A 25,938-nucleotide genomic window follows, 5' to 3' on the forward strand; every position below is an offset into this window, starting at 1 on the left:
AGGCAGAGGGGCAGCCTTTGTTCTCAGAAAGGAGATGATGAGCTTGCAAGAGCCACCATCTCGTTTACTTATTTAGCGCTTTTTTTTGATGTTTTTATTTATTTTTGAGATAGGGAGACAGAGTGCGAGTGGAGGAGGGGCAGAAGGAGGGAGACACAGAATATGAAGCAGGCTCCAGGCTCTGAGCTGTCAGCACAGAGTCCAATGCGGGGCTCGAGCTCACAAACCGTGAGATCACGTGAGCTCACACACTGTGAGCTCACAAACCTGAGCTGAAGTCGGACGCTTAACCAACTGAGCCACCCAGGCACCCCTCGGTTACTTATTTAGTAGCACATGTTGATCGAGCTCTGACTATGGAGACTTTCAGCTCCATGAGGACAGGGATTGTGTTCGATTTTGCTCACCACTGTAGAATAAAGGAAAGAGGAAGACAAGGAACTATGCTAGGTGATTTGAACACTGCCTCCAAGAACATTATATTTAGTGTGAAGATACAGGTATGTAAAAACAAATAAAGTAAAATATTATAACGATTTTAATTAAAAAGATACATAGCTATGGTAAGGTTACAGAGCAGTGGTTAATTCTATCTGGTTAGAAGTGGGAGGAAAGTGAAGAGGGTTATGAAAATGTTCATGGGGACAAGGCTATATTAGGACTTTTGTGGGCCCTAGGGTACTCTTGCCTTTATGGTCTCCTTTCTCCACAAAAACACATTTAAATATAACGTAACTGTAGAACAACAAGATAAGTATAATCATCTGGGCAATCTAGGAGCATATAGCTTGGGGGTCCAGCAAAGACCTCCAGGAGGAGTAAGATGTTTAAGTAACAGAAAGGCTAAGGACAAGCTAGAAGAGTGGCTGAGAGACAGGGAACAGTGTAGAGAGAACAGCTTGTTCAAAGGCCTGGAAGTGAGAGATTTGCTATGATTGGATGAGAGAGTTAGAGAGACAGAAAGAAGACCAGGGTAAGAGATGAGAGGAAGGTGGAGGTCAAACCACAGAAGGTCCTGTGTTTAAAGAATCTGGCTTTGGGGCGCCTGGGTGGCTCAGTCAAGTAAGCATATGACTTCGGCTCTGGTCATAGTCTCACATTTCATGGCTTTGAGTCCCTCATTGGGCTCTGTGCTGACAGGGTAAAGCCTCCTTAGGATTCTCTCCCTCTCTCTCTCTCTCTCTCTCTCAAAATAAATAAATACACTTAAAAATAAATAAAAATAAATAATAAAGAGTCTGGCTTTATCCTAAGGATAATAAAAAGCCATTTAAAAGCATCTATGTCAGGAACCAACAGAATCAGGTTTGCATTTTGGGTATTAATTCAAGCTACATTACAGCCAATGGACTGGAGAGGGTGTGGTGGATATTCTGGGGGTTCACCAGGCCCTTTCTTCAAGGCTCACCTTCCCATCCCCAGCTTCTGGAAACATTGGCTTTTGAAGGCTCATAGCTGATCCCTTCGATGGGAGTTGCCCCCAGCCACAGGGAATTGCCTTTCCCAACAGCAGATCCTCTCCCAGAGAGCACCCATGGCCATGACTGGCTAATGTGGAGATACAAAGGCCCAGCCACCTTATCTGAATCAGGGACAACCTCAGCTCCTAAGCTCCTTGAAGGATTGGCTGAAGCCTCTATTGTAACCATGTTGCTCGTCACTTCTCCCTCTGCCTAATCCCACCCTATTAATTTCCTATTGCTGCATAACACATTACTGCAAACTTAGTGGCTTGAAAAAACACACATTTATCATCTCACAGTGTCATGGGTTGGGAGTCTGGGCACATCTTAACTGGTTCCTCTGCTCGGACTGCAATCCAAGTGTTGACCAGACTGCATTCTCATCTGGAGACTTGACTGGGGAAAAATCCACTTCCAAGCTCACTCCAGTTGTTGACAGAATTCACTTCCTTGAGGTTGAAGGACTGAGGACCTCAGCTTCTGGCTGGCTGTTGGTCAGAGGCCGTCTTCAGCGCTGAGAGGCCACCAACAATTCCTAGAGGCTGTTCACAGTTTCTTTCATGTAGGCTTTCCCAACATGGCCACTTAGTCAAGCCAACAAGGAGAGTCTCTAAACACGTCTGCTGGCAAGACAGACTCAGACATGATATAAAGTAATTGCAGGAGTAATGTCTCCTCATCTTTGCTGTGTTCCATACATTAGAAGCAACTCACCGTCCCGTCCTCACTCAAGGAGAGAGATTACATGAAGGTGTGAACATTAGATGGCAGACATCTTTGAGTCTATTTGCCACACCTGCCTTCCTCACTTCTTACAGGTGTATCTCCTGAGAGCATTCCCCAGTAAGCCTTCTGCTTGCAACGACCCATCTTGGAGTTTGTATCCAGGAAACAACACTGGGTCAGGGGAGAGAGTTAGAAACTGTTGTGGTAACATCAACTATGGGTGACAGCAGTAGCAGACTGAGCAGCAAATTTTCATTCTATTCATAAATGTATAATAAATTATTATTAGAATTTAGAAGAATCATGGCCTATCTGGAAGTGTAATGAAGTGTACTAACTGTAAGTTGTCTTCAAAGTAAGGACACACACAACGAAAATAATTCATTTCTAGGGTTGTAGAATAGATTACGCATAACTAATAAAAAATAGGTTTCCTGACTTCCACAGCATGAAAATAACTCTCAGACCACAGTGAGTTGCATAATTAAAAAGAGATGATTAGCACTTTATTAAATTCACATAGATTGTACTTTTACAAATTGCAGAAATAGTCAACAAATAGGGCTACCCTATCAGAGACTGATAGAGAATAAGCAAGTATTGGTATGATAACAGGATCAAATTTCACCTCATGTATTGATACTCCCATATTCATCCATCTCAGTTATAATCATTATTTTCTATTCTTGATTTCTTAGTCATGTGCAGAGTAACATAAACAATATTCAAAAAGGATCCATTTTCAAAGATTTCCATACCATATTATAGGTATTTTCCACTGGAAAAAAATATTTCTCTTTAGGTCTTCAAAGTGTGAAAAAAAATACATGTAGTGGCCTGACCTTATTTCTAGAAATGCTTAACACGAATGCATTTTTAAACCAATAACTAAAGACACCACATGACTACAATTACACATTGTGTTGTTGGAGAAATATTTTGGAATATTCTGAGTAGTCAACAGCTTATGATTCCAAAGGTCTTCATGGATATAACTGATTGCCTTTTACTTTCATGCACATTGAAAATTTCTTACAAAAGAAGAATGGTGAAACAAAATATACAATCTGCCTTTGATCATTTATAATGCTTAGCAGTTGCGCAGAAACACGTGTTGAGTTCCTTGGGGAAGCAAAACAGCAGCCCTTCAGAGAGGGGTGAGCCGCTCATCCTCTGTCATGAAGGCATCGTTAATGTGCCCTCCCTTGGTGTCCAAGGGATCACAGGGGATGCCATTCTCAATTGTGATCGTGTTTTCACACTTATCTTCAGGGTCATCCACTTCAGTTGGTCCTTTGCTCATCCTAAATGCACACAGAAAGAATGATTGGGATCTAGGAGGAGAAATCCTGGTCTTCTGTACAAACATGGAGAGTAGGAAAGGGAAGATGAACCTTAGAATGATGAAATAGTTGATGACATTCTGTATTTTCAAATAAATTTCAAAGATCGTAACGAGCTAATGAGCTGAAAAGTTGCTACTGAGATAAGAAGTCTGCATGGATGATATATACATACTGATCAGAATAAGCCGTCTTATTTAGAATACTAAAATAAATATGCATGAATATGTATATGAGTGAATATATATTTATATGAATGAATGTGTTTGTATACACACACAAATTGCATGAAGGAACGCGAATAAAATGTGTGGTAAAATAGCAAGTTAAAAAATTTAGCTCTAGGACAACTATTTAACAAAAATTGAATTTTAAAAAAGTAACAAATTCCTCTCACAGGATTTGACAAATAGTCTGTAAATAGTGGGTGGAAATCAAATTGAAATGAGGCATCAAGAACCAAACTCACGTTCCTTTGTAGAAAAGAAGTAACCATTATAAATTGCAGATATCATTGCTTGGCTCTACTCATTACAAAATAGTTGCATCCGTTTGTAAATTGGGCTTTTGGAACTCAGAACACATTTTACTAATTACATTACAACTCGGAGCTAAAATTCCAGGTCATTCCCCGAAAAAACTCTGTATGACACTGTAGATCTTTGAGTTCCTCATTCTCAGACCCTTTGTAGACTCTGCTAGCCCTACCCTTAATATTTCCTTGGAGTGTGGAAAGCTGTAGTCTTGAATTCGAAGGGTTTTCCTGTCTTTTGTGAAAGACCAAGACACTGAGCCAACTATGCTTGTTATCGAGGAAGGTAAAAGAAAAAAAAAAAAAGAGGTGGGTACCTCGATGCAACCACAGAGAAGAGTAGTTTCCCTGAGGTTAATCACAAGTCAGATGTTGGGGCATCACAGAAGCATGATTTTGGGCATGATGCTCCCAGACTTGCCAGAGATGCTTTTGTTCCAGGAATCTGTGGAAACTTCAAAGAGGTAGACCCAAATGGATCACACTGCTGGAATGGTGGGCATTGCTGTGGTGACCAGGATGGACTCCCACCACTACGGAAGTCCCTTAGGACCTTGGTGAGTCTCTGGTGAATGAGGAAGTGGTGAAAATGCCCCAATGATGACTGAGGTAGAGCTTCCTATTTGTCCTGCATGAGAGTCCATTTTAATGTGTCTTAAAGAATATGGTGGAGGAAGGGAGAAAAAAGAAAGAGCTCTTATTTACAAAAGAATGACAACTAAGATAGAAAGAGTAACAGAAATAGAAAATCACCACTATAATAATAATTCATTCTGATGAGGCTCATCAATGGATATTCAACCATTGAGTAAGGGATGGTTGGGGAACAGGACATTCACATGGTCTCAGTGTATCACACTCACAAGCAGTGTACTAATTACAAAGAGATATTTGTATTTGGTCAAGGAAGAAATCTGGTGAACATCACCAACAATGAGACAAATTGACAGTGCCTCCAGATTTGACGCACTGAGATTTTATTTATTGTTTATTTATAAAATTCTGTGTTCCGTGTTCCTACCCCACCCCGTCACCAAATTTTTTTTACCTGAATCTGCCAGGAGGAAGTAATCAGACAAATCCAAATTTTAAAATATTTTATAAAACAGCTGATCTGGACTCAGCACAGAGTAGGCACTTAAGTGATGTGCTTAGAGTTGGATGGACAGACACATGGATAGTTGGCTAGCTAGTTAGACAGATGGATCAATGACTGGCTGGCTGGATGATAAATTAACGGATGGGTGGATGGACTAATGCTGTAGGTCAAGTTAGACAGTAGGCAAAGGTAGATCTTGAATGGGATTCACCACAGAAAAAGAAAGAAAGATGAAAAGAAGAAACAAGAAAGAAAAGAAGAGGGAAGGAAGGACACATACACACATAATATTTCTTGTATCTCTTGTATTGTTGCTTTTCCACATGAATAGAGGAAAACATTTGTTTTCCTACCTTAGAAATTAGTAGTATAGATTTTGCAAGGGTTTGCTGATGGTTTATTAGATAATTCCAAATAGTTGAAGTTCACAAAGAAAGGTGAACTATCATTCCAATGCAGTAGATCCCATCGTCATCACTTGAAAATATTTCGCTATTGTATATGCCACTATCAAGTGTCACAATTTATCACTACAGGCCCAATGCTGGGTTAGAAGCTGGAAGTCACAGTTCCAGAGACCTAGGAAAGGATAAGCTCCCGTGTTTTTCCATCCTCAGGGTGAAGACACTGTACTGGCCATGCTAAGCTTCAGCCATCAGCTATCAGGGCAGGCTGGGATGAGCACAGAGTTTCATGTTTCAGCCAAGTGAAATCACCTAACAGAGGACTAGAATACTCTTGCCCCTCCTCCGGTGGGCAGGAGTATTGTTACTTTCCATGTCCTCCAGAAAGCAAAAGCAATGGACATTCTATAACCATCAATCATATCACTTCCATTCACAGTATCCAGCATTCATTGAATAACTATGTTTTGAGTGACTACTGTGTGCTCAAAGAGACGCAGTCCTCATCCTAGAGTGAAAAGAAAAGAGTTAATAAAAGGGAAAAACTCCAAATTTCACTCATCTTCCTTCCCATTTTTTATGGATTATAAAAAAGAGGAGTGATATTTCAATAGGGATGAAGCTCCAGTAAGAAATGCATATTTATTAGGAATGCAAGCTGGTGCAGCCGCTCTGGAAAACAGTAGGGAGGTTCCTCAAAAAATTAAAAACAGAACTACCCTACGACCCAGCAATTGCACTACTATCCAAGGTATTTATCCAAGGGATACAGGTGTGCTGTTTCGAAGGCACATATGCACTCCAATGTTTATAGCAGCACTATCAACAATAGCCAAAGTGTGGAAAGAGCCCAATGTCCATCGATGGATGAACGGATAAAGAAGATGTGGTATACATATATGCAATGGAGTATTACTCAGCAATCAAAAAGAATGAAATCTTGCCATTTGCAACTACATGGATGGAACTGGAGGGTATTATGCTAAGTGAAATTAGCCAGGGAAAGACAAATATCATATGACTTCACTCATATGAAGACTTTAAGTGACAAAACAGATGAACATAAGGGAGGGGAAACAAAAATAATATAAAAACAGGAAGGGGGACAAAGCATAAGAGACTCATAAATATGGAGAACAAACAGATGGTTACTGGAGGCGGTGTGGGCTAAATAGGTAAGGGGTATTAAGGAATCTACTCCTGAAATCATTGTTGCACTATATGCTAACTAATTTGGATGTAATTTTTTTTAATTAAAAAAAGAAATGCATATTTATAAATTATCATTAAAATTGTCTAGTTCACGCAATTTCCCCAAAACTCATTCCTCATTGGGCTTGAAGTGAATAATAATTCTCCACAACAGTAAATAGATTTTCAACAGTCAAATCTTACTCTAAAATTTGCATATATAAGTATGAAATTCATCTTACCAAAACTTTAAAAAAATTTTTTTTCAATGTTTATTTATTTTTGAGAGAGAGAAACAGAGCTTGAGCGGAGGGAGGAACAGAGAGAGAGAGGGAGACACAGAATCCGAAGCAGGCTCCCGGCTCTGAGCTGTCAGCACAGAGCCCAATGCAGGGCTCGAACTCGTGACTATGAGATGATGACCTGAGCTGAAGTCAGACGCTGAACTGACTGAGCCACCCAGGCGCCCCTCATCTTGCCAAAATCTTAATGGATGCAGCACTCTGAAGTAGGTGGTAGTCTTAGAAATAATGGTTGCCAGCATCTATTTGTCAGTTTCCTTAGTTAAGAAAGTGTTTTTATCGATGATAAAACATTAGATGAAAAACTGCAGAGAGCTAGACACATGTAGATGGCTGCAAGGAGTCTTGCCTCCCCCTCTGAACCATAAAACTAATCCATGAGGCATCACAGAGGATGGGGAGGAACTAAAAAGAAAGACGCAAATAGATGAGGACAAGTTTGTCTCCTTTAGGGGAAGGACTTCTCAACCAAAAAGATTGAGTGAAATGGCTATGGAAGTATATCTAATGAAGCTGTGTCAGTGGCAAATTAGGTACATGTTGTACTCTTGTGACCTTAGATCCAATTGTTCTGAGTCTTGGCATTGCTGGGCTTCACAAACTGCAATGTCAGTAACTTGCTGGCTGGACACGATAAGCGGCTCAAAGGTTATGTAACAGTAATATAGTACTTTGTCACATTTCATAGTAGGTCCTGTAATAAACTGACTCACTGCCTGTGCATTGCTCTTACTAACAATAAGAAAACTGAACCATGTTTCTGGATCATTCTGAATTGATGTTCTGCTAAAAACATGAATTCTTTTTCCTGAAAAATAAAATTGGGTGTTAATGACTTCTGCTGTTCCTGCAGTGTCAGGTGGTTCAGGAGGATTTTTTAGAAAGTAACTAAAATACCTGAAACTAGCTCCTAAGAGCCTTGAAAGTAGACATTTCTCATAAATCCAGACAGAAAAGGGGCAAAAGAGGAGACAAAAAAACCATCAGCTGACCCTCGGAGCTATAGGGGGTGTTGAGAAGCAGGGTTTGTTCAAAATAAAGTAGTGGCGGCTAAAAGCACAGAGAATACTTCTGTCTCCTTTCAAACAAGATAGAGCTGAAGAGCCAAGGCCCAAGAATAGCCAGAAAACAACAAAGGACAGACAAATATGATTTTAAACAGAACAGAATTAATTATTGGAGAATTGGGAGTGTCCTCATGATCAGTACCAGTGATTCCTGGGGAAAATATCGGCGTTACTGGAATGATTTCAGTGGGCACCACAGTTCAGTGAGATCAATGGGCTTTGGGATCCAGCCCACCTGGTTTTAAATACGGTGACTATTACTTTCTAACCATGCGACCCTAGTCAGGTTGCTTTATGTCTGCCATGCAGTAGGGATACTAATAATAATTAGTATCTATTATGTGACAGAAACCAGACTAAGTGCTTTATATACATTACCTCATTTAGTTCCTATTATTAATATTATAAGGATTATTATGTGAAATATTATAAGGATTTTATTATTATCCCTGTTTTTCAAATGAAGGAGCTAAGACTCAAATATGTAGAGCAGCTTGTCTTTGAGAATGGAACAAGATTGGTCTCACCAGTAAACTAGAACTCTAATTTAATCTCCCCAGGATTCACTCAAAACACGTATTTCCTATTGGGTATGTACATTTAAGAACAGCAAAGGGAAACAATTATTAGCTATAACATTCCTGATTTTATGTACATATCTATTTTTAAGACTATTGACTTAATTAAGACTTTACATGAATGTGAAGTTTCATGTGAAGTTTCAGTATAATGAAAGTGTGTAGGCTGAGCCCCATCCCCTTGTGTGAAAAGCAATATCTGTAGAGGCTGAAAAGTATTCCTGTTTACTATTGACCTTATAGGAATAGAAACAAAACCAGAAATAAACCAAGTGAATTTACTCATGACTATGCTCAACTGTGAGCATTAGTTAGGGTTTTATGTCCTGAGTCCTTAACGTGGCTTTGTTACCAAGTACAAGACTATAATCTCCTTGCAGGCAAGGCCCATCCATGTTATCTATGTATGTATCTTCTATGATACATACTAGAGCTCCTATGACAGAGTGGATGGTTGATAAAGGAATAAGACATTTTTTACTTCTTTGGGCCTTGGCTTCTGGAGAGATGAATTTAGATCATTGTTAAGATCCTTTCCTAAGACCCTAACGTTATTACAGTCTATTTATATACAGGATTCATAAACCAATCCTACTATATACACGCAAGTCTGAAATCATGCTGCGTCTGTGACTCTCCTTTTATAGCACAGTCCCAGGTTATATAAAGTTAGGGCTTTTAACTGCTTTTTGATGGTGATGCTAGTAACTTGCATTACTATAGCACTTTCCAGGGTATAAAGCACTTGTGTGCATTCTCTGACTTTGTCTCCTTATAATCATAGCTATTTAAGAAAAATATTATTATCCTCGTTTTCCATATGTCACGTGCTCAAGACCACTCAGCTAGTAAACACCGGGGCCTGAGATCAGAACCCAAAACCAAGAGTACTGAGCGAGTGCTCTTTCTACTAAAGCACACATCACAACTTCATCACCATGATCATTATCACATCCCCATCACCATTACAACCATCACTGTCATCATCATTGCCATCATCATAAAGCTGGCCAGAGATCTAAAACATCTGCTTGTGGGCTGGGGCTAGACACAGATCTAGTACAGACGTCACCATGGAGTATGTGCAGTCCATTTTGGGCACCTGCCCACCTACCCAGCTGCCTAAGTATCTCCTGAAAGAAAATTTTAAAAAAAAATCTTTTTCCAACTTTTTTTCCTCCAACAAATCTCTCATTTCCACAAACTGCTATTCTCAACTAGATGGTAACAGAGAAAGGAGCATCTTCCTCAAATTATTTCCCAAGGAGGTGGCATTGGTGTGTGGAAGCTGGCTGGCATGGACTTGCCAGAGGTGGTTGTTAAACATTCAGAAATTTCATACTTGATAGGATATCAACAAATGCTACAAATCAGAGTATTTTTTAGAAAGCTAGTTAACCAGTTCACCACTATTCTAGTAAACAGTAACCCTAATAAGGTCATTTGCCTTTTTTTTTTTTTTGTCAGTACTTTAGCTTTATTAACTAGCTGTTAGCCCGTAACAATAACAATTGTTGTGGTGTCATTTGCCTTTTAAAATATGTGTTCACTACTAAAGTCCCAAGCAATGAGCCACTGAACTAGAAATTTTTTTTTTACAGTATCATGGCAATTTCTGGACAGAAAAGAGATCCTTTTTCAGCATCTCTTAGTCACAGAAATGGGGTAAGCTCTGCTTGGATAATAATAATTACTGTTTATTTAGTGCTTACTATATCCTAGGTACTTCACATACATTTATCTCACCCAATCCTCACGGAAGCCCTGTGAGATATTATCTTCCTACTACAGATGGCAAAACAGTCCCATGGAAATTAGATGACTTGACCGAGGCCTTTTGGCTAAAGGGTATAGCTGGTGTTTGAGTTCACTTTGTTTGGCTTCCAATGACTGTATATGAATAATGAAGGTAATGCTGTTATTGACCCAGGCAGAAGAATTGCCAAAGCTTTACTTGAGAAATGTCCTCAACAGTAAGGTTAAGTATGCGTATGTCTTAGATGACAGTGGCACTCTTCTCCACAGAAGCAAAATGGTAACTTAGATGACTCTGCAGTCTGTCCTTCTAAGTTTAAGGTTTGTATCATGCAAACCATGTTCGTTACTATCCAATGTATGGATTGGATTGTCAGACAAATCTTTGTGTTCCTCAGGACTAAAGGCATTGGGGGCAACTCCTGCTTCTTGCATGATTAGAAAGGGCTATCATGACAATCATCGGGGCTCTTCCCAGTTCAAACTGCACCCTCTCCACACCTTCAAAGCAATACTTTGCCCAAGAGAAGCCCACCACAGAGCATATCAGACTCAAAACACAACAAATCAATTTATCTTCAGAAGGCTGTCATAACTGTCCTGACTATATTTGCCAATTAGTGATGCTCTCCAGGTTTACGCAAGAGATTTGTCTATCTGTTTTCCTAGTCTGAACACGAAATGAATTTGCGAAGGCAGGGTTGTGACAACAGTCTCACTTCTCCCAGGCAACAGATTATGACGCTACACACCCAGTGATTATATTACTGCAGAATCCGCTCAGCAGGAAAGAGATAGCAAAGCTGGAAGACCAGCAAATGGCAGGATAATAAAATAATAGAACTAACACTTATTGAGCGCTCGCCGCGGGCCAGGCACCACTCTAAGCACACCACTGCATTAACTCTTTTGACCCCACCACGTTCATTATTTCCAGTACACTGCACTGTCACTCTAGAAGAGTTATCTATGCACAGGCAACAAAGATAGATTTAACCAATTCGACTCTAGCACCACAAACCATATTCCCCTGAGCCTGGTTTCCCTGACTCATTGCCTGTGCTCCCTGATACGCATAGAGTTAATGGATTACATACAAGAGCAGAATCTAGGAGATAAATACTTTGAATCTAAGCGGTCTCAGAGTCCATTCTTCTAACTCCTATACTATATTGTGCTAGTGAGAAAACTGGGAACCAAGGAGATGAAGCACATTCACAGAAGTTACGATCCTTAGAAACGACAGGATCACAGCATTCTAGGATTGGTACGAAACTTAAAAGTATTAAGCGTAAGTATTCAAACACTGCAAGGGAATATTTCTTAAAATTCGAAAAAAACTCAAAACAAATTAACAACTCGTTCCAAGGCTCTCTGCATTACATGCCATGCCAACATGAAGAAAGTTGAGCAAGTACAACTTGATATTAATCTCTGAGTTTAGTTTGGGCACTAGACATAAATCTCCTTTTATTCTAGAGCACTTATCATTTGTGAAAAGAAATTTACAAAGGCCAACATTTAAAATGATTCCTTTCTGCTAGCAACTAGAGTGAGACATATGGAAAGGAGTAAACCCCCAGAGAAACATTTAGTTGAACACATACTTGGCCAAACTCATCCCACATGTCTGTGTGGGCATCGACCCTTTTGAAAACCAACGCATGTCCCCGTGATTCCCACTTACCTGAATTCCTCTTCCTTGGTATCGGAAGAGAAGGTTTTAGAAGAATCAAATGGCCTAATGAAGAGTAAGGACACTCTCTGGATCAGAGGTTCTTGTAAACAAATTTATTTTCTCCTTTCATCATGCTGAGAAATCCTATCTCCTCTCCTCCTGTCCCACTGCCTTAGTAACTCTCCCATTGGTCGGCAATTCCGACCAGATTGAAGTAATTGCAATCATTTAGACAGCAAAGTTTGCAGTGCCCCAGAATCCAGATAAATGAACTCAGGGAGTAGGAATCTCTATAAAGTAGTTAAATTGGAAGCCCTCAAACTAAGTGAATTAGAATAACCCGGATATTCATTAAAATACATCCCCTTCACTGATTATAATTTAGAAAGTCTGCAGTAGTGCAAAGGAACCTACATTTTAACAAATGTTTCAGGTGATTCTGATGCAAGGTGTTGACTCAAAGGTCACTTCTAGGGCCATGGTTCCATGTAATACCATAGGCACTAGAGGGACAAGCAACTATTGAAGGGAGGGAAGTATAAAAGCGCAAAAGTATCTGGGACAAGATGGCAGCTGCAGGCACGAGGCCAAGAAAAGGCAAGCCAAGCTGGGGATGCATGGAAAGAACTGTGGAACTGCTAGCATTTGGAGCTGGAGGACTATTAAAGATTAACCCTGCGTACCCAAGAAATCTGCTTAGCTTTGTATATCCACCTTACAAAATCTTAACACAGATATTAAAATCAATTCTTGATATGAAATATTCGTACGGTGTAGAACAAAGAAAAAGACAGTAATGGAAGGAGTCATAGTCAGTAAGGGACACTGGACTGTAAAAAGTCTCTAAACACAAGAGCATAAGTGACATTTTGCCAATCACCAATATTTTCAAAGTTTCAGATTTAAGGCATTACCTTCAGCTTGGGGAAAATGCTCTCCTTACTTTCCCAAGTCATGAGGAAATAGGAAAATGCTCTTTAAATCTCTCCCTTTTAGTATCTTACCTTCTACGTTGCCGGATTCCTGATAAAATCAATAGCATGACTGCAACTATGACAATGCAAAATATCACACCAAATATAATAATCCAGATGGGCACAGGTGGGTCGGTGGGTGGTGCAAGAGTGGAAGGAATTTTTAAAAATTCAAGAGTCTGGTCATTCAAAAAGAAGGCACTGTTGATCCGGTTCCTATTCATTCTAGGATACAACAATGATCAAAAACAAACAAAACAAGAGAGGAAAACAATTAGAAACAGAAGGTCCAGACCCATCTCTCCATGATTATAATTATCTCTAGAAACAGAGCATCCCTGTAGCATGAGACTTGAGGTTGACTAGACAGTTTGATGAGAGGGCAATCGTGCTGTGGTACTTTTCAGAGCAGTGCTGGCTGCTACAGAAAGGCTTGTCTACTGTCCTCCACAGTTGTGAATGTCCTAGAAGTAACGGGAAGTCCCGAGCTTAAGTTCTCCCCACCATGTTTAATTTCCTGAAATGTGTGGTGAGTACAGGAATGGAGACATGGTATAGTAGATTTGTTCGGGAAATTCCAAGTTGTTCCATATGATTAAAGTAACTGGTGCTTGAGGAGTCCAAAAAGCTAGAAAATTAAATGAGTTACTCTTCCTGGGGAAAATCTGCATTTTTGGTGGTGGCAGCAGTTAGGGATGGGTTGGTAGCAAAGACTTATTTGAATGAAACCAAATAAGTGAATTTCTAACTGTAATTTGCAAACTAGCTGAGATTTCTTAGAGATAGTGTATGGCATCTACTGAATTCACACTAGACAAACTGACTTCATCTACCTCTAGAGCAGCAATGGAAAATACAAATATATCTAAGCCTCATGTGTGACTTCAAATTCTCTAGGAGGTGCAATTTAAGAAAAAGTAAAAAGAAAGCAGTGAAATTATTTTAATTTTTCTTTTTAATTTTAAGTAGGCTCCACAACCAACATGGGGCTTGAACTCATGACCCTGAGATCAAGAGTCACATGCTCAATCGACCAAGCCAGCCAGGCACCTGAAATTATTTTAATCATTTTTTTTTGGCCAATATATCTAGAAAAATATAATTTCAACCTGTAATCAAAATTGAGTTGGTTCACGTTTTATTTTGTACTCAATACTTTACACTTAGGGAATATCTAATCTTGGACTAGCTACGTTTCAAGTGCTCAATAGCCACATTTGGCGGGTGACTACCATTCTGTACAGCTTAAGTCTTGAACCTGACAGTAATGGCTTGAGAATCTCTGCAGACTGGCACCAAGCTATCAGGAAAGACCTCCTTTAGCAAATAAAAATCTATGCTGAGGCATTATTATTCATGAATGTGAAAAAGAATCCCAGCCAGAAAATCTACAGCAGGCGATAATTCCAGTGTAATTTTCTTTTATCAAACTATGGAAAGTTCCCTTTTTCCATAACATATTATTGGTAATCTGGGAACACAAACCTCTCCACATAATAATGAATCCCACAACTAAGGTATAACTCAGAGTAAAATGAGAAGTTACTCTGTATTTCTCATTCTATCTACCTGGTTAGTGAACACTCTGTTGTTCTTTTGCCTCTCAGGCTGATTAGAAGTTCTAGATCAGGGGCACCTGGGTTGGCTGAGTCAGTTGAGCATCCGACTTCGGCTCAAGTCGTGATCTCACTGTTAGTGAGTTCGAGTCCTGCATCAGGCTCTGTGCTGACAGCTCAGAGCCTGGAGCCTGCTTTGGATTCTGTGTCTCCCTCTCTCTCTGCCCCTCCCTCTCCCCAACTTGTGCTCTGTCTCTCTCTCTTAAAAATAAACATTAAAAGTGCTTTTTAAAAAATTTAAAAAAAATGAAGAAGTTCAATACAGACTAAAACTCCAACCACCACTGAAATCCCCAATAGGTGTCAGGCACCATGGACATCTTCCAGCCAAGATTGGCCTGATAAGGCCAGGCCCTCACGACAGAGCTAAAACAGACATCGTAGAACTGGTGGCTCATTCCCTCACATAATTCCGTAAGTGTGGACACTCTGGTGGAGAGAAAAAACATCACTGGGTGTGATGGCAGCGCACCTGGGTTCAAATCCTCACTTTTTATATTTCTAGTGTGGTGGCCTCAGCAAATCAATTAAAATTAATCTCCCTGGGCCTCAATTCCCTCATTTATAAACCGAGGATAATAATTACTCAAAAACAATTGGTGTTGATATTAAATGCCACAGATGTGTAGGAACATGCTTTATGAAGCAGGAAGTGTTATGCAAATATTCAGTGGAACTAGCATTATTTTTTCAACTCCACAGATTCTTCGGCCCCAAAATTCCTATCACCTGCCTTCTAGCTACCATCTCCTTGCTCTTCCTGGTATCTTTCTTTCTTGGTATTGTTCCCTTTATTTTCATACAATCCTGGTGAGACCTACGCATTCCCTAACACAAATTCTCATTCTATTGGCCATCCTCACCCCCTAAATAGCTTCCCCTGCTAGGACCTTTGACAGACACTTTCATCCCAAACACTCACTCTTCTCCCTCAGGTTCACGGAAGCCTGCTTTAACTGCAGTAGCTTAATTTCCTTGTGGCCCCCGCAGATCACAGGGAGAGCTTGAATAAAATTCGTTTTCCTGTGAAATACACTGTTCCTAATTCTTATTCCCTAAGGGCTGGGTATTAACAGTAAGTCTTAGGGGCAGAAGTGCAGAAACAATACAGGTCAAACCTTCCTGCTAAAGCAGATTAAATCATTTCGCACTGGTACAGATCAGTAAGGGAACTGGATGACTGTTCACACGAAAACCTTTGGCATTTGATTATATACTCATTATCTTATATGTTAATATTTTACAGAGAGCAAATGAATTCTTTCACTAGATATTTCTCCTTGGCGAAGAGCAGAACTTCAGTAACTTGTAAATCCTTTGTTGAGGAGCGCTACTTTGTTTCACTCTTTCTTGTTCGAGAAAGAGTTGATCTCCTGAACTCATTCTTCTAATATACTTTTGCCCAACTTTAATCATTTGAGGGATAGAAAGTTTTGACATGCATAAAATGCACAGTGGGTGAAGTAAAAACAAACTGTATCCTTCCTCTTCTTTGAAGTCAAGAACACATTTCAGTTTTGAAAGTTTGTTATGATCACAAGGAGAGGAGGAGACAAATTCTCAGGAAAAAAACGTGTAAAACTTGAAATTGGGTTAAAAAAAATACTACTGAGTGTCTGGTGGATACACCTTTCTGGACAATTTACACCTTCTATTTGTCCTTGAGTTATTTTTTTTAAGTTTTATTTATTTATTTTGAGAGAGAGGCAGAGACAGAGAGGGAGACAGACAATCCCAAGCAGGCTCCACACCGTCATTGTGGACCCCAATACAGGGCTCGAACTTGCAGAACCGTGAGATCGTGACCTGAGCTGAAACTGAGTTGGATGTTTAACCAACTGAGCCACGCGGGTGCCCCTGTCTTTGAGTTATTTTGCAAATCTGTAAGTAGTAGACAACTGACATAATGTAAATTATTTTTGTCCACTTGATTTTCTATGGACTGATTACTATTTTGATTCCTATATATGCATGGTTCCTTGAAGTCTCCTTTGAACTGTTTTGAACATTTTACTACTAGTTCCCTCATTAATTAATGAGATAATAAAATCTTTAATGGCATTTATTTTTAATTTGTATGAGAGTCATGACTTTACCTTGTTTTTTCAAAAAGTATCTTTTAAAGGGAAAGGCTGTACATTAATTAAGGAAGGTAAGTCCTTAGAGACCCAAGAAATGAGAATGTTTGTCTTGGTTTTTAAATAAAAGTCAAAGGTATGACTGGTTCTTCAAAACACCTTACATTTAATAACTCATTTAATCTCAACAACTCTGAGAGGTACCATAAGTATTCCCATTTTACAGATTACAAGAGAATAACAAAGGGGAAGTAATTTGTCTGTATTTAAACAGTTAGCAAGAGGCAAAACCAAAAGGATTTGGGCTCCAGAATCCATGTGATGAACCATCATACAATAGTGCCATACCAGGTGTTCTTGACAAAAGAAGACAGTAGTAAACATTCGTGGCTAATATTTAAACCAGGGGTTCTCAGCCACAGCACAACTGACATCTGGGGTTGAATAAGTCTGTTTTGAGGTGCTATCCTATGTATAATAGAATGTTTATCAGCACCCCAACTTCTGTCTACTCAATGCTGGTAGAACCCCCCCATACATACCCCGCCTCAACCATGACAACAAAAATGTCTCCAGACATTTCCAAATGTTTCCTTGGAAGCAAAATTGTCCTTGGATGAGAACCACTCATCCAAACTGATCACTAAAACAAACTAATGAAATTAAATCTTTGACATATTAATACATAAGTCATTGTAAGAAGAGAGAGAATTCTTCAAAATCTATGAAAACAGCAAACTCATCAACAAGTTGATTTACCAGTAGAAGACATATTTAGTGGTGATTACCTTATGGCTGTCTGTACCTCAACAGCAGGAAGGGTGTGATTTTTCAAAGGATCTGTAACCACAAACCAGAATGACACTCGCTGGGTTACATTGCAAACTAGGACGTGGGAAATTCTGCAGATGATGGGGGAAAAAATACATTGTAAGTAAATAATATCTAATTACATTAGAACATCCACTCTGCTGTTATAACTGTCTGAAAACGTGTCTTAGCTATGAATGAAGTCATTTCTACCATTATGAAGAAATGTCTTATTAAGAAAAAACTAGCATAGAAAATTTCCTTTGTTTGAAAAGCACATATTTAGGGATCATCCGTTAAATAAGGATCTACCAAAATGAAAAAACAAGAAAAATTACACAGTAGAGCATTAAGGATCTTATTCTCGCATCACCCACTAGCTGACAGCACGCGGGCTTCAACACTGGCCTCTTTTCTGAGCCACAGGAGCCTTTTGTACTTCCTCATCAAGCTCTTTTTAGTGTCTTCCTCATTCAGCCGTCTACAGCTTGGGTCCAGACAAATCAGGTGCCACTCTTCATCCAATACTTGCTTCCTCTGTTGACCACGTTTCCCTCCCTCTCCTACTCCAGTACTGGAGCCAACTCAATAAAAGACTTCCAAACTGAAGTGCTATAATCAATTTACCAGCAGCCTTTGAACACTGTTTCTGCAGTTACCTGCTTTCCAACCGTAAATTGGAAATGTGCCTCATTCTACTCTGTAAACACAGATTACCAATAGAAATGACATGAAAGAAATGGCCTAAGTGTTCAGAATGGAGACGACCTATATAGGAATGTATGAAGGGCATAAAGGTTGAAAATCATAGGAGAGTCCACATAAATAAACACTGTCAGTGCTAAAACGCTAAAACATAAATCCTGAATGGCTTTCACCATTTTCAGATTGCAGAGGTGACTGACATCAGGTACTATTCTAGAAGAATGAAAGACATATCCGCTTTACTAATAAGTTGACTTCATTTTCCTTAAAAGAGCGAATGTTCTTTAAGGTGTATTATGTTCATTTTCACAATAAAGACAGGGCCATAGTGTCGATTTTCTATAATTTTCGGGACCTGATAGAAACTGTTCCATTTTCTCCCTTGCAATGTCACATACAGAAGCCAAGCCCTCCTGGCCCCTCTGCTGGAGCCAAGCGCCTGGGACCAGTGCTGGGAAGTGGGAGGTTCTCCCCCCAACCCCGCCCTCAGCAGCAGGGAACGCCCCACACAGTTGCCACATCCATGGGGCGCTGGCCCCACACGGGCACGACCCCGTGCCCAGAGGGCCCCCACGAGTGACCCCATGCGCTGTCCTTGTGCCTGATGCCAATGATCCTCCTAGCTCTGCGTGCTTCACAACTACAGACTTTGGGAACCTACAGAAGCCGAATTTCCACCTCAGAGGTCCCGACCCCGCTGCACTGAGATCATGGGCAGCTGCCTGGGCACAGCCATGGCCACACTGCCATGCCTGGCCCAGAAGCGAGGTTCCCCCTGGCCCAGGCCCACCCGCTGCCGCCCGGGCCCAGATGGGAGCCGTAGCCTCTCCTGGGTCTGCAGCCAGCCCACCCCCACTGTGCCACCCTGCTGGGACCATGCCAGAATCTGGAGGATGATGGTCCCCAAGGCCTGGAGAAGCTTTCACCGCAAGCCACCCCTCCAGATATTCATGGGGTTGGATTTTTCTAGTGATCACAAGAGTCTGATGAAATGGCTGGGGAATGCCCAGAACCCCACACACAGTTGGAGCCTGGTGACCATCGAACTCACTCCTGTGGAGCACAGAGGGAGATTCTACAGATGTCCGCCTATCCAGGAGCCCCTGGGGCCCTGTGTCAAGGAGGCCCCGCCGAGGGCTCCTAGCCAATGCAAGAAAGCAAAAAAAAGAATCGGAGCACCTCTCTGCTTTGAACCTTCCAGGCCAAGGTAGAGAGGCAGAGACCGGGGGCCAGGCCATCCTCCTTCAGGCCTGTATGGAGAGACAGAGTGGTCCCTTCCTTTGTGCCCGGGCCTGGGCCTCCGTTGTGAGGCCTCTGCTCCTGGTGCAGCAGGGCCCCAGAGGACACCGACCCGGGCCTACCTGCCTCAAGGACACAGCACCGTGGCCTGGGCTGCCGAACAGATCAGTACTCCCCAGGGCCTGGGCCTCCCATGGCCTGATGTCTCCCCCGTATCCTGAGTCAGAGCTCTGCCACCTCCACCTCCGGAGACTCAAACCCACAGTTGTTTCACTCTGCCCTACCCCCACATGGGTCCCTGACACCCCCAGTCAGCCCTCTCCCCCGCAGCTGGCGGCTCCACCAAGCCCCCAGACCCACTCCCTTGACCCTGCAGAGCCCACACTGAAGAAGCTCTCCAGCTACCCAAACCTCTGCCTTCCTTGTGCCCACCCAGTCCTCCCACCTGTTCCCACACTCATCGGGAAGGCATGCTTCTCCCCTACTTCCCCACTTTGTGAAGTGAAAATGGCGTTCTTGTTTTAGATAAAAATAATAGACAGCTTTATGATCACAGAGAATGTCACTGTCTTTCTTTCAGATGTACATATGTTAGGATTGCGTCTACACTGTGAATTCACCTTGGCCCTGTAACATCTGGGACCAGATAATTCTTTGTGGTTTGTTGGGTGCTGCTGTCCTCTCCATTATAGGGTTTGACCAGAATCCCTGGCCTCTGTCCCCGAGGGGTCAGCAGCATACACACATTGTGAAAATAAAAAACTGTCTCCAATCATTGCCAAATATTCCGGGGCGGGGCAGGCGCTGGGGGGAATCACTCAAAAACAAAGACAAAACCACTGGCAGAGAATCTCTGAGGGACAGTGACCTCTACTGGCAGAAACAGCCAGGTTGGTCTCCCAATATGTGCTATGTTAAAACACAGCAAAGACAGAGACAACAGACTGAAGTGGTACATGCTAGGAAAAAACGTCCCCCAATTTCGTAGCATGCTGTGGTGTGAATGATTCAAAGACTGGGCCCGTGAATCATCAGAAAATGCAAATTAAAAAAAATAAGCTACTCATTAAGTGCCTCAGGCTGGCAAAAATGAAAATGCTAAATAATACGAAATGCCGGTAAAGACGCAGAGAATCGGCATCCGAGGCAGTGCTGAGGGTGTGAACGCGTCCAGCCAGTCTGCGGTGGCACTTGAGAGTGTGTCCTGGAGCATAGTGTGCCTCCCAGAAACTCTTTTGCACACAACACACACACACACACACACACACACACACACACACACACACACACAGATTGGCGAGGATGTTCTCCCCAGCACTCTTTGTCAGAGCAGACAACTGGATAACCTAAATGCCCACCAGTAGGGGATGATAAAGTAAATGCACTACATTCTGCCAAGGGAAGACTGTTCCACGAACTCAAGGAAAGAAACAGCCCAAGGATTCTCCACTCCTGGGCTACCAGGCCACATAATTCTGTGCAGGGCAGGGTGTTTAGCAGCACACCCAGCCCCGATCGCCCACAGATCAACAGGCCCGCCTCCGCCTCCGGTGGTGACAATCAAAATCGCCTCCAGGCATTGCCAAATATCCCCCGAGGGACAAACATCACCCCCAGTTGGAAATCACTGAACTAGAGCTACATGTCTTACAACACGTTGCATTGCAGAAATACACTGGTGAATGAAAAGATGGGGAGTGGGATATTCTGTGTAGCACATGCCATTGATATAATTTAAACAAATGCAAAGGAATATTGCTGGAAACATAGGGGAGGCCAAAAAGCGGATGAGAGGTCACCTGGACACTTTGCCTACATTTTTCTTTCCATCTAAAGCCTCTTTAATTACTGTTCAAACACGAATTTCATGGCATTCCCCCTTCAGAGAGTCAGAGAATGCGCTGTAAACAAGGCAAAGTCCCTTCTCCTGTGCTACCTAAATGGGGTCAGTACCCTACCCACATAGGAAGCACTTATAAAAATCCTCCAAAGTGTCACGGTCTTGAAAAGCAAGGCTGACCAAGGTCATGAAAACCAAAGGAAGGAAGATACAGAAACTGTCTTCATCACTACAGTGGTCACTACAGAGGCACAGATTCTGGAACATAAGAAGGACATTAGTCGAAAAGGGAAGAGGGTCTGAAAAGTTCCATACTTTAGTGACATTGAACCAATGATAGTTTCTTAATTTTGATATATCTATCACAGTTATTTAACATGATAGTATCAGGGAAACGGGGGAAGAGTCTAGAGCAGAGTTTCTCAAAGTCGGAACTATTAACATTTTAGGCTGGATGAGTCTTGCTTATGGGAGGCTGTGTGTTCTGGAGGATGTATAGCACATCCTCAGCCTCTACACGTTCAAGGCCAGTGTTGCTTGTGGGAGGCTGTCTATTCTTCTGGAGGACGTATGGCACATCCTTGGCCTCTACATGTTCGAGGCCAGTAGCATATCCAGTTGTGAAAAGCAAAATACCTCCAGGCACTTCTAAATATCCTTGGGCACAGTGGAGGGATGAAATCCCCCCAGGTTGAGGACCACTGATACATAGGATCTGTCTAGATTTTCTCTGCAAGTCTTTTGTAAATACATATATTTTTTCTATTTACGTACACAAATACAGGAACAAAGCCGTTATTTTAAAGTTGCCAGGGCACAGTAAAATGATCTATAAGAATAAGACAAGGCAGTGGATCAATAATAGTTTTTACTATTTTCATTGATGAAGAGATAATAGATGCAAATGTACTTTGAAAATGAAAAGAGTCACATTCAAATGCAAGACACTGGCATCCATCGGCATAAGGGTGGTCTTAATTATGTAAAATGTCTGGGCGTGAGTTCCGTTACGTGTTCACACGTATCAAGGATTTATCGGGGAGCCTCCAAGTGTGCTGGAGTCCTAAGAAGCACCGTTTCCATCACTTGTCCAATTTGGGTGTGAGCGCAAAGGGGAATCATTTTGGCTGCTGAGGGTCCTCAACTAAAGAACACTAAGTATCCCACCCACATGGTGGTTCCTCCAGTAAAAGAAGTCTGGGGTTTTTAGCAAGCAAAAGTGACCCTGTGCTCAACAGATACCAACCACAGAAATATAATTGCTGAGAAGTGTTGATATTTTTGTTCAGATCCAGGCACTGAAGCAGGGAATAATGAGTAAGGGCACGCCCTAAAGTAGCAAGGTTGTGGGCAAAGGCCAGGGAAAAGCACGCCCTGCTTCTGGAGAAGGCTGTAGAAGAAGGCAGAGAAACACCCGTGGGCTGGGGTGGCCTCCTTATTTGGATGATGCTTGCAGAAAGGAACTGTGATGTCTTGGTTCCCCCAAGAGTAAGAAAGTGAGGCCCAAGAAGAGAAAACCCAGGCAGTGCACAGCTACTGCCACTATGGCCATTGACACCATGGCCATCAGGGGAGTCTCCACGAGGATGGAAGAAGAGCAGAAATGGGTGGCTGAGCAGTGGCTTCCTGTGTCCACTGTACCCTAAGAGACAGGCCCGTGGCTTAGGCCTGGATGGTAAGCATGCTTCACTCACTCACAAATGTGTACCGAAAACAGGCGTACATTAGCCAATATGGTCAGGGATGGTGAGGAAAAGAGTTCCTGCTGCAAGGGCTCTTAGATTCCATGACCCTTCTCATAAGTGCCAGGTGCAGGAGTTTAGTGGCGAGACCCTTGAACACCAAGGTCACGGTGTCTTGAACCAGTGAGAAGATTAAAAACCAAAGTAGAGGCCAATACTTCCCGAGATGTCTGAGTTGACTCCGAAGATTCCATACCCCATGTAAGAATGGACCCAGGACAGCCGGGAGGGCAAAGGGCTTCTAGATTTCATGTGGTTTGTCCACAGTCTGTGTCAGGAGGTTCTCTAATCCCTGTCCTGATATGAACTTCATTGTGTCCAGGCAAAGAACACCCTCTTTAATTTTATCAGCTGTGGGGTCACCTGGGACACTATCCAAAATACTCAGTTTGTCTGCAGCACAAACCTTCTCTGGGCCGTGGGACAGGAGGGCAAGGCCCAAGTCTGTGCTGCGCTGCGAGCCCCTGTGTTCCTGCGGTGTGGCCCGAGTAGGCACTCAGTGAATGAGTGAGAAATGGGTGGATGAATTAATGGAATGGAGAAATGAATTCCATTGTTTCTATGATATTCTGAGAGACAAACTGGGAAAGTAAATTGGGCCAAGACCAAATGGAAAGGGGGGAATGAAAGGAGGGAGGTTACTTCCCCAAAACTTTGTTTACACAACCACAGATACTCAGACGACACAATAGTAGCCGAGCTCTCTCGCATAAGAAGACTCCTGATACACGGTGTAGACAGGGGTAGCGGAGAGGAAGTGTAACTGTGAGGGAAGCTGGTAGTAAAATGGAAGTAACGTGAAGACTGGTCCTACAGACTTTAGTAGTCATGTCCTTAGCGACCAAAGGATACAAATTCCTCCCATTCTGGCTTATGTACCACTGGTGTGGCTTCTCCCTGGCCTTTCTCCAAATGTGACCACATGGAACGTCCTCGAAGACTTACACAAAATGAAACCCTAATCAAACAACAAGCACCTAGTGAGCTAAGCACGTCTTTGTAAAGTTTATTTTGATGTATGAAGTAAACTGAAATGCCTACGTCTTAAGAGTTCTCGTCACAAGAAACAAATGCTGAAACTATGTATAATGATGGATGTTAACCAGATTTCTGGTGGCGATCGTTTTGCGACATACACAAATATTGCATCGTTATGTTGTCTGCCAATAACTAATCCAATGTGGTAGGTCCATTATACTTCAATTTAAAAACTAATTACTAAACCCAAATGCCAGGAGCACAACTAAAGGGAAATGCTACGTTTTTGAAATTGTAAATATAGATGGGTTTGCCGGAATTATTGGAATTTGCTTCAATAATCACTTTGCCCAACTCTCTTATGAAGTAATAACATTTACATATACCCTAATGGCTTCTCAAGCAAACCCTGAAAAGGTAAAAATGTGCACTCCCTTTCCTCAAGTGTGGAAAGCCTTGGTTTTATACTAATCCTCTACGGTTTGGCTCCACTGCCATTGCTCCTCAATGGCGCCAGACAGGGCCACCTGCATCCAAGGGGTGGTAAGAATCAGGCCTCTTGTTTCTGGAAACCAAAGGCCTAAATAGGAGCTGGGCTGCTGTTTTATAAGCACAAGACCATTAATCCCCTTACCGTGGACACAACAGCACGTTGTTCCTTTTGAGATCACAAGACTTGTCCTTGAATAACTAGGCAGAGGGAGAAATTCATTCCATGCTCTCCACCGTGAAAATCGGAAAGAAAACGGCATGCCTGAGGTAGACTTCTCCCTCTGCTGCTCAAAATGATACATTATCCTAAAAGCCAACAAATAGTTAAGCAAACTGGGCAGGTAAATGTCCCAGCTGACCTGGGAATTAGACTAGAGTTTAACCTTAGATTATATTTCTCCAGAAAATGCCTTCAAACATTTAAGTTTTTCTGTGAAACTATTTTAGTAAATCTGGCCTAAACCTTACTGTAATCACTTGAAAACATCTAGCTGCCATCTTCTTCAAATTCACAAGAAATCTTCACACGGTCTGATCTAATGAACCCAGAACTTTCTATCTTTGAAATTTCTCCATACATCTTCTATTCTGCCTTGAAGAAAATCCAGGAAGTAGCAAGAAAAGCAAGATGTCAAGATTTAAGTAACGACTTTGAAGGAACTGTCTTGTTTTGGTCACATTCAGTCCACCTGCCTACCACTTCTCCCACGCCCTGCTTCCTCAATGTGGGCGCTATGCTGCGTGGGACCTGGTTTTATCCATCAACTTAATGTCAGGGCCGAGCACCCAGTAGACTTGAGTAGAGCTTCCTCAACTCTACGGATTCCAGCACAGCCATGCAGTCCACAGGCTGGCCTCAGTAGACCTCGGGGCAGAAACAGGTCTCTGTTTCTCACCCCTCTGCCTTTCCCTGCCCTGTCAGCTCTGCCTCCTTCTTCCTTGACGGCATCTGAAGCAAATGGTGTAGCTTTCCAGTCACTTCTCCTTATTAAAAAGATCAGGGGAGGTGAATCAAAACTCGGATCAAAACGGTCTTCCTGCCTGACACACAGCTTCTCTCCGTCCAGCAGTGCTGACCTGAGTGGAGTGCACCACTGATGTAGTCTCTGTGCACACTTACCTCCCCACCCCACCCCCCGCACGTGTCCCTTCCGCCCCCCACCTGCTTCATCCCGCTCATTTAGGGATGGAAAGGGAGACGGGAGAGGGCTGCGGGCACGAGGGACGGAAACAGCAGAGTTCTCTGTCCTTAGGGCTCTCTATGGGTCCCTCTGGCTGTTCACCGTTCGGGGTCCTCCGTTGAGGTGGCTTCCTCGCGTTCTCCAT

General features: G+C 42.2%; 1 protein-coding gene across 1 annotated transcript in view; it reads right to left on the minus strand.

The window, feature by feature from the left end:
* Window positions 1-2,696: 2,696 nt before the first annotated feature.
* The window catches only part of CLTRN (collectrin, amino acid transport regulator), a 34,165-nt gene continuing 10,923 nt past the window's right edge, over window positions 2,697-25,938 (minus strand). Inside the window, exons 4-6 of the mRNA XM_042974530.1 lie at window positions 17,595-17,708; window positions 13,143-13,337; window positions 2,697-3,493 (exon numbers count right to left, since the gene is read on the minus strand). Coding sequence (XP_042830464.1) covers window positions 3,337-3,493; window positions 13,143-13,337; window positions 17,595-17,708 — 466 coding nt within the window. The 3' untranslated portion in view covers window positions 2,697-3,336. The remainder of the gene's footprint in view (window positions 3,494-13,142; window positions 13,338-17,594; window positions 17,709-25,938) is intronic.

The sequence above is a fragment of the Panthera tigris genome, chromosome X (genome assembly GCF_018350195.1).
Source record: "Panthera tigris isolate Pti1 chromosome X, P.tigris_Pti1_mat1.1, whole genome shotgun sequence".
Lineage (NCBI taxonomy): Eukaryota > Metazoa > Chordata > Mammalia > Carnivora > Felidae > Panthera > Panthera tigris.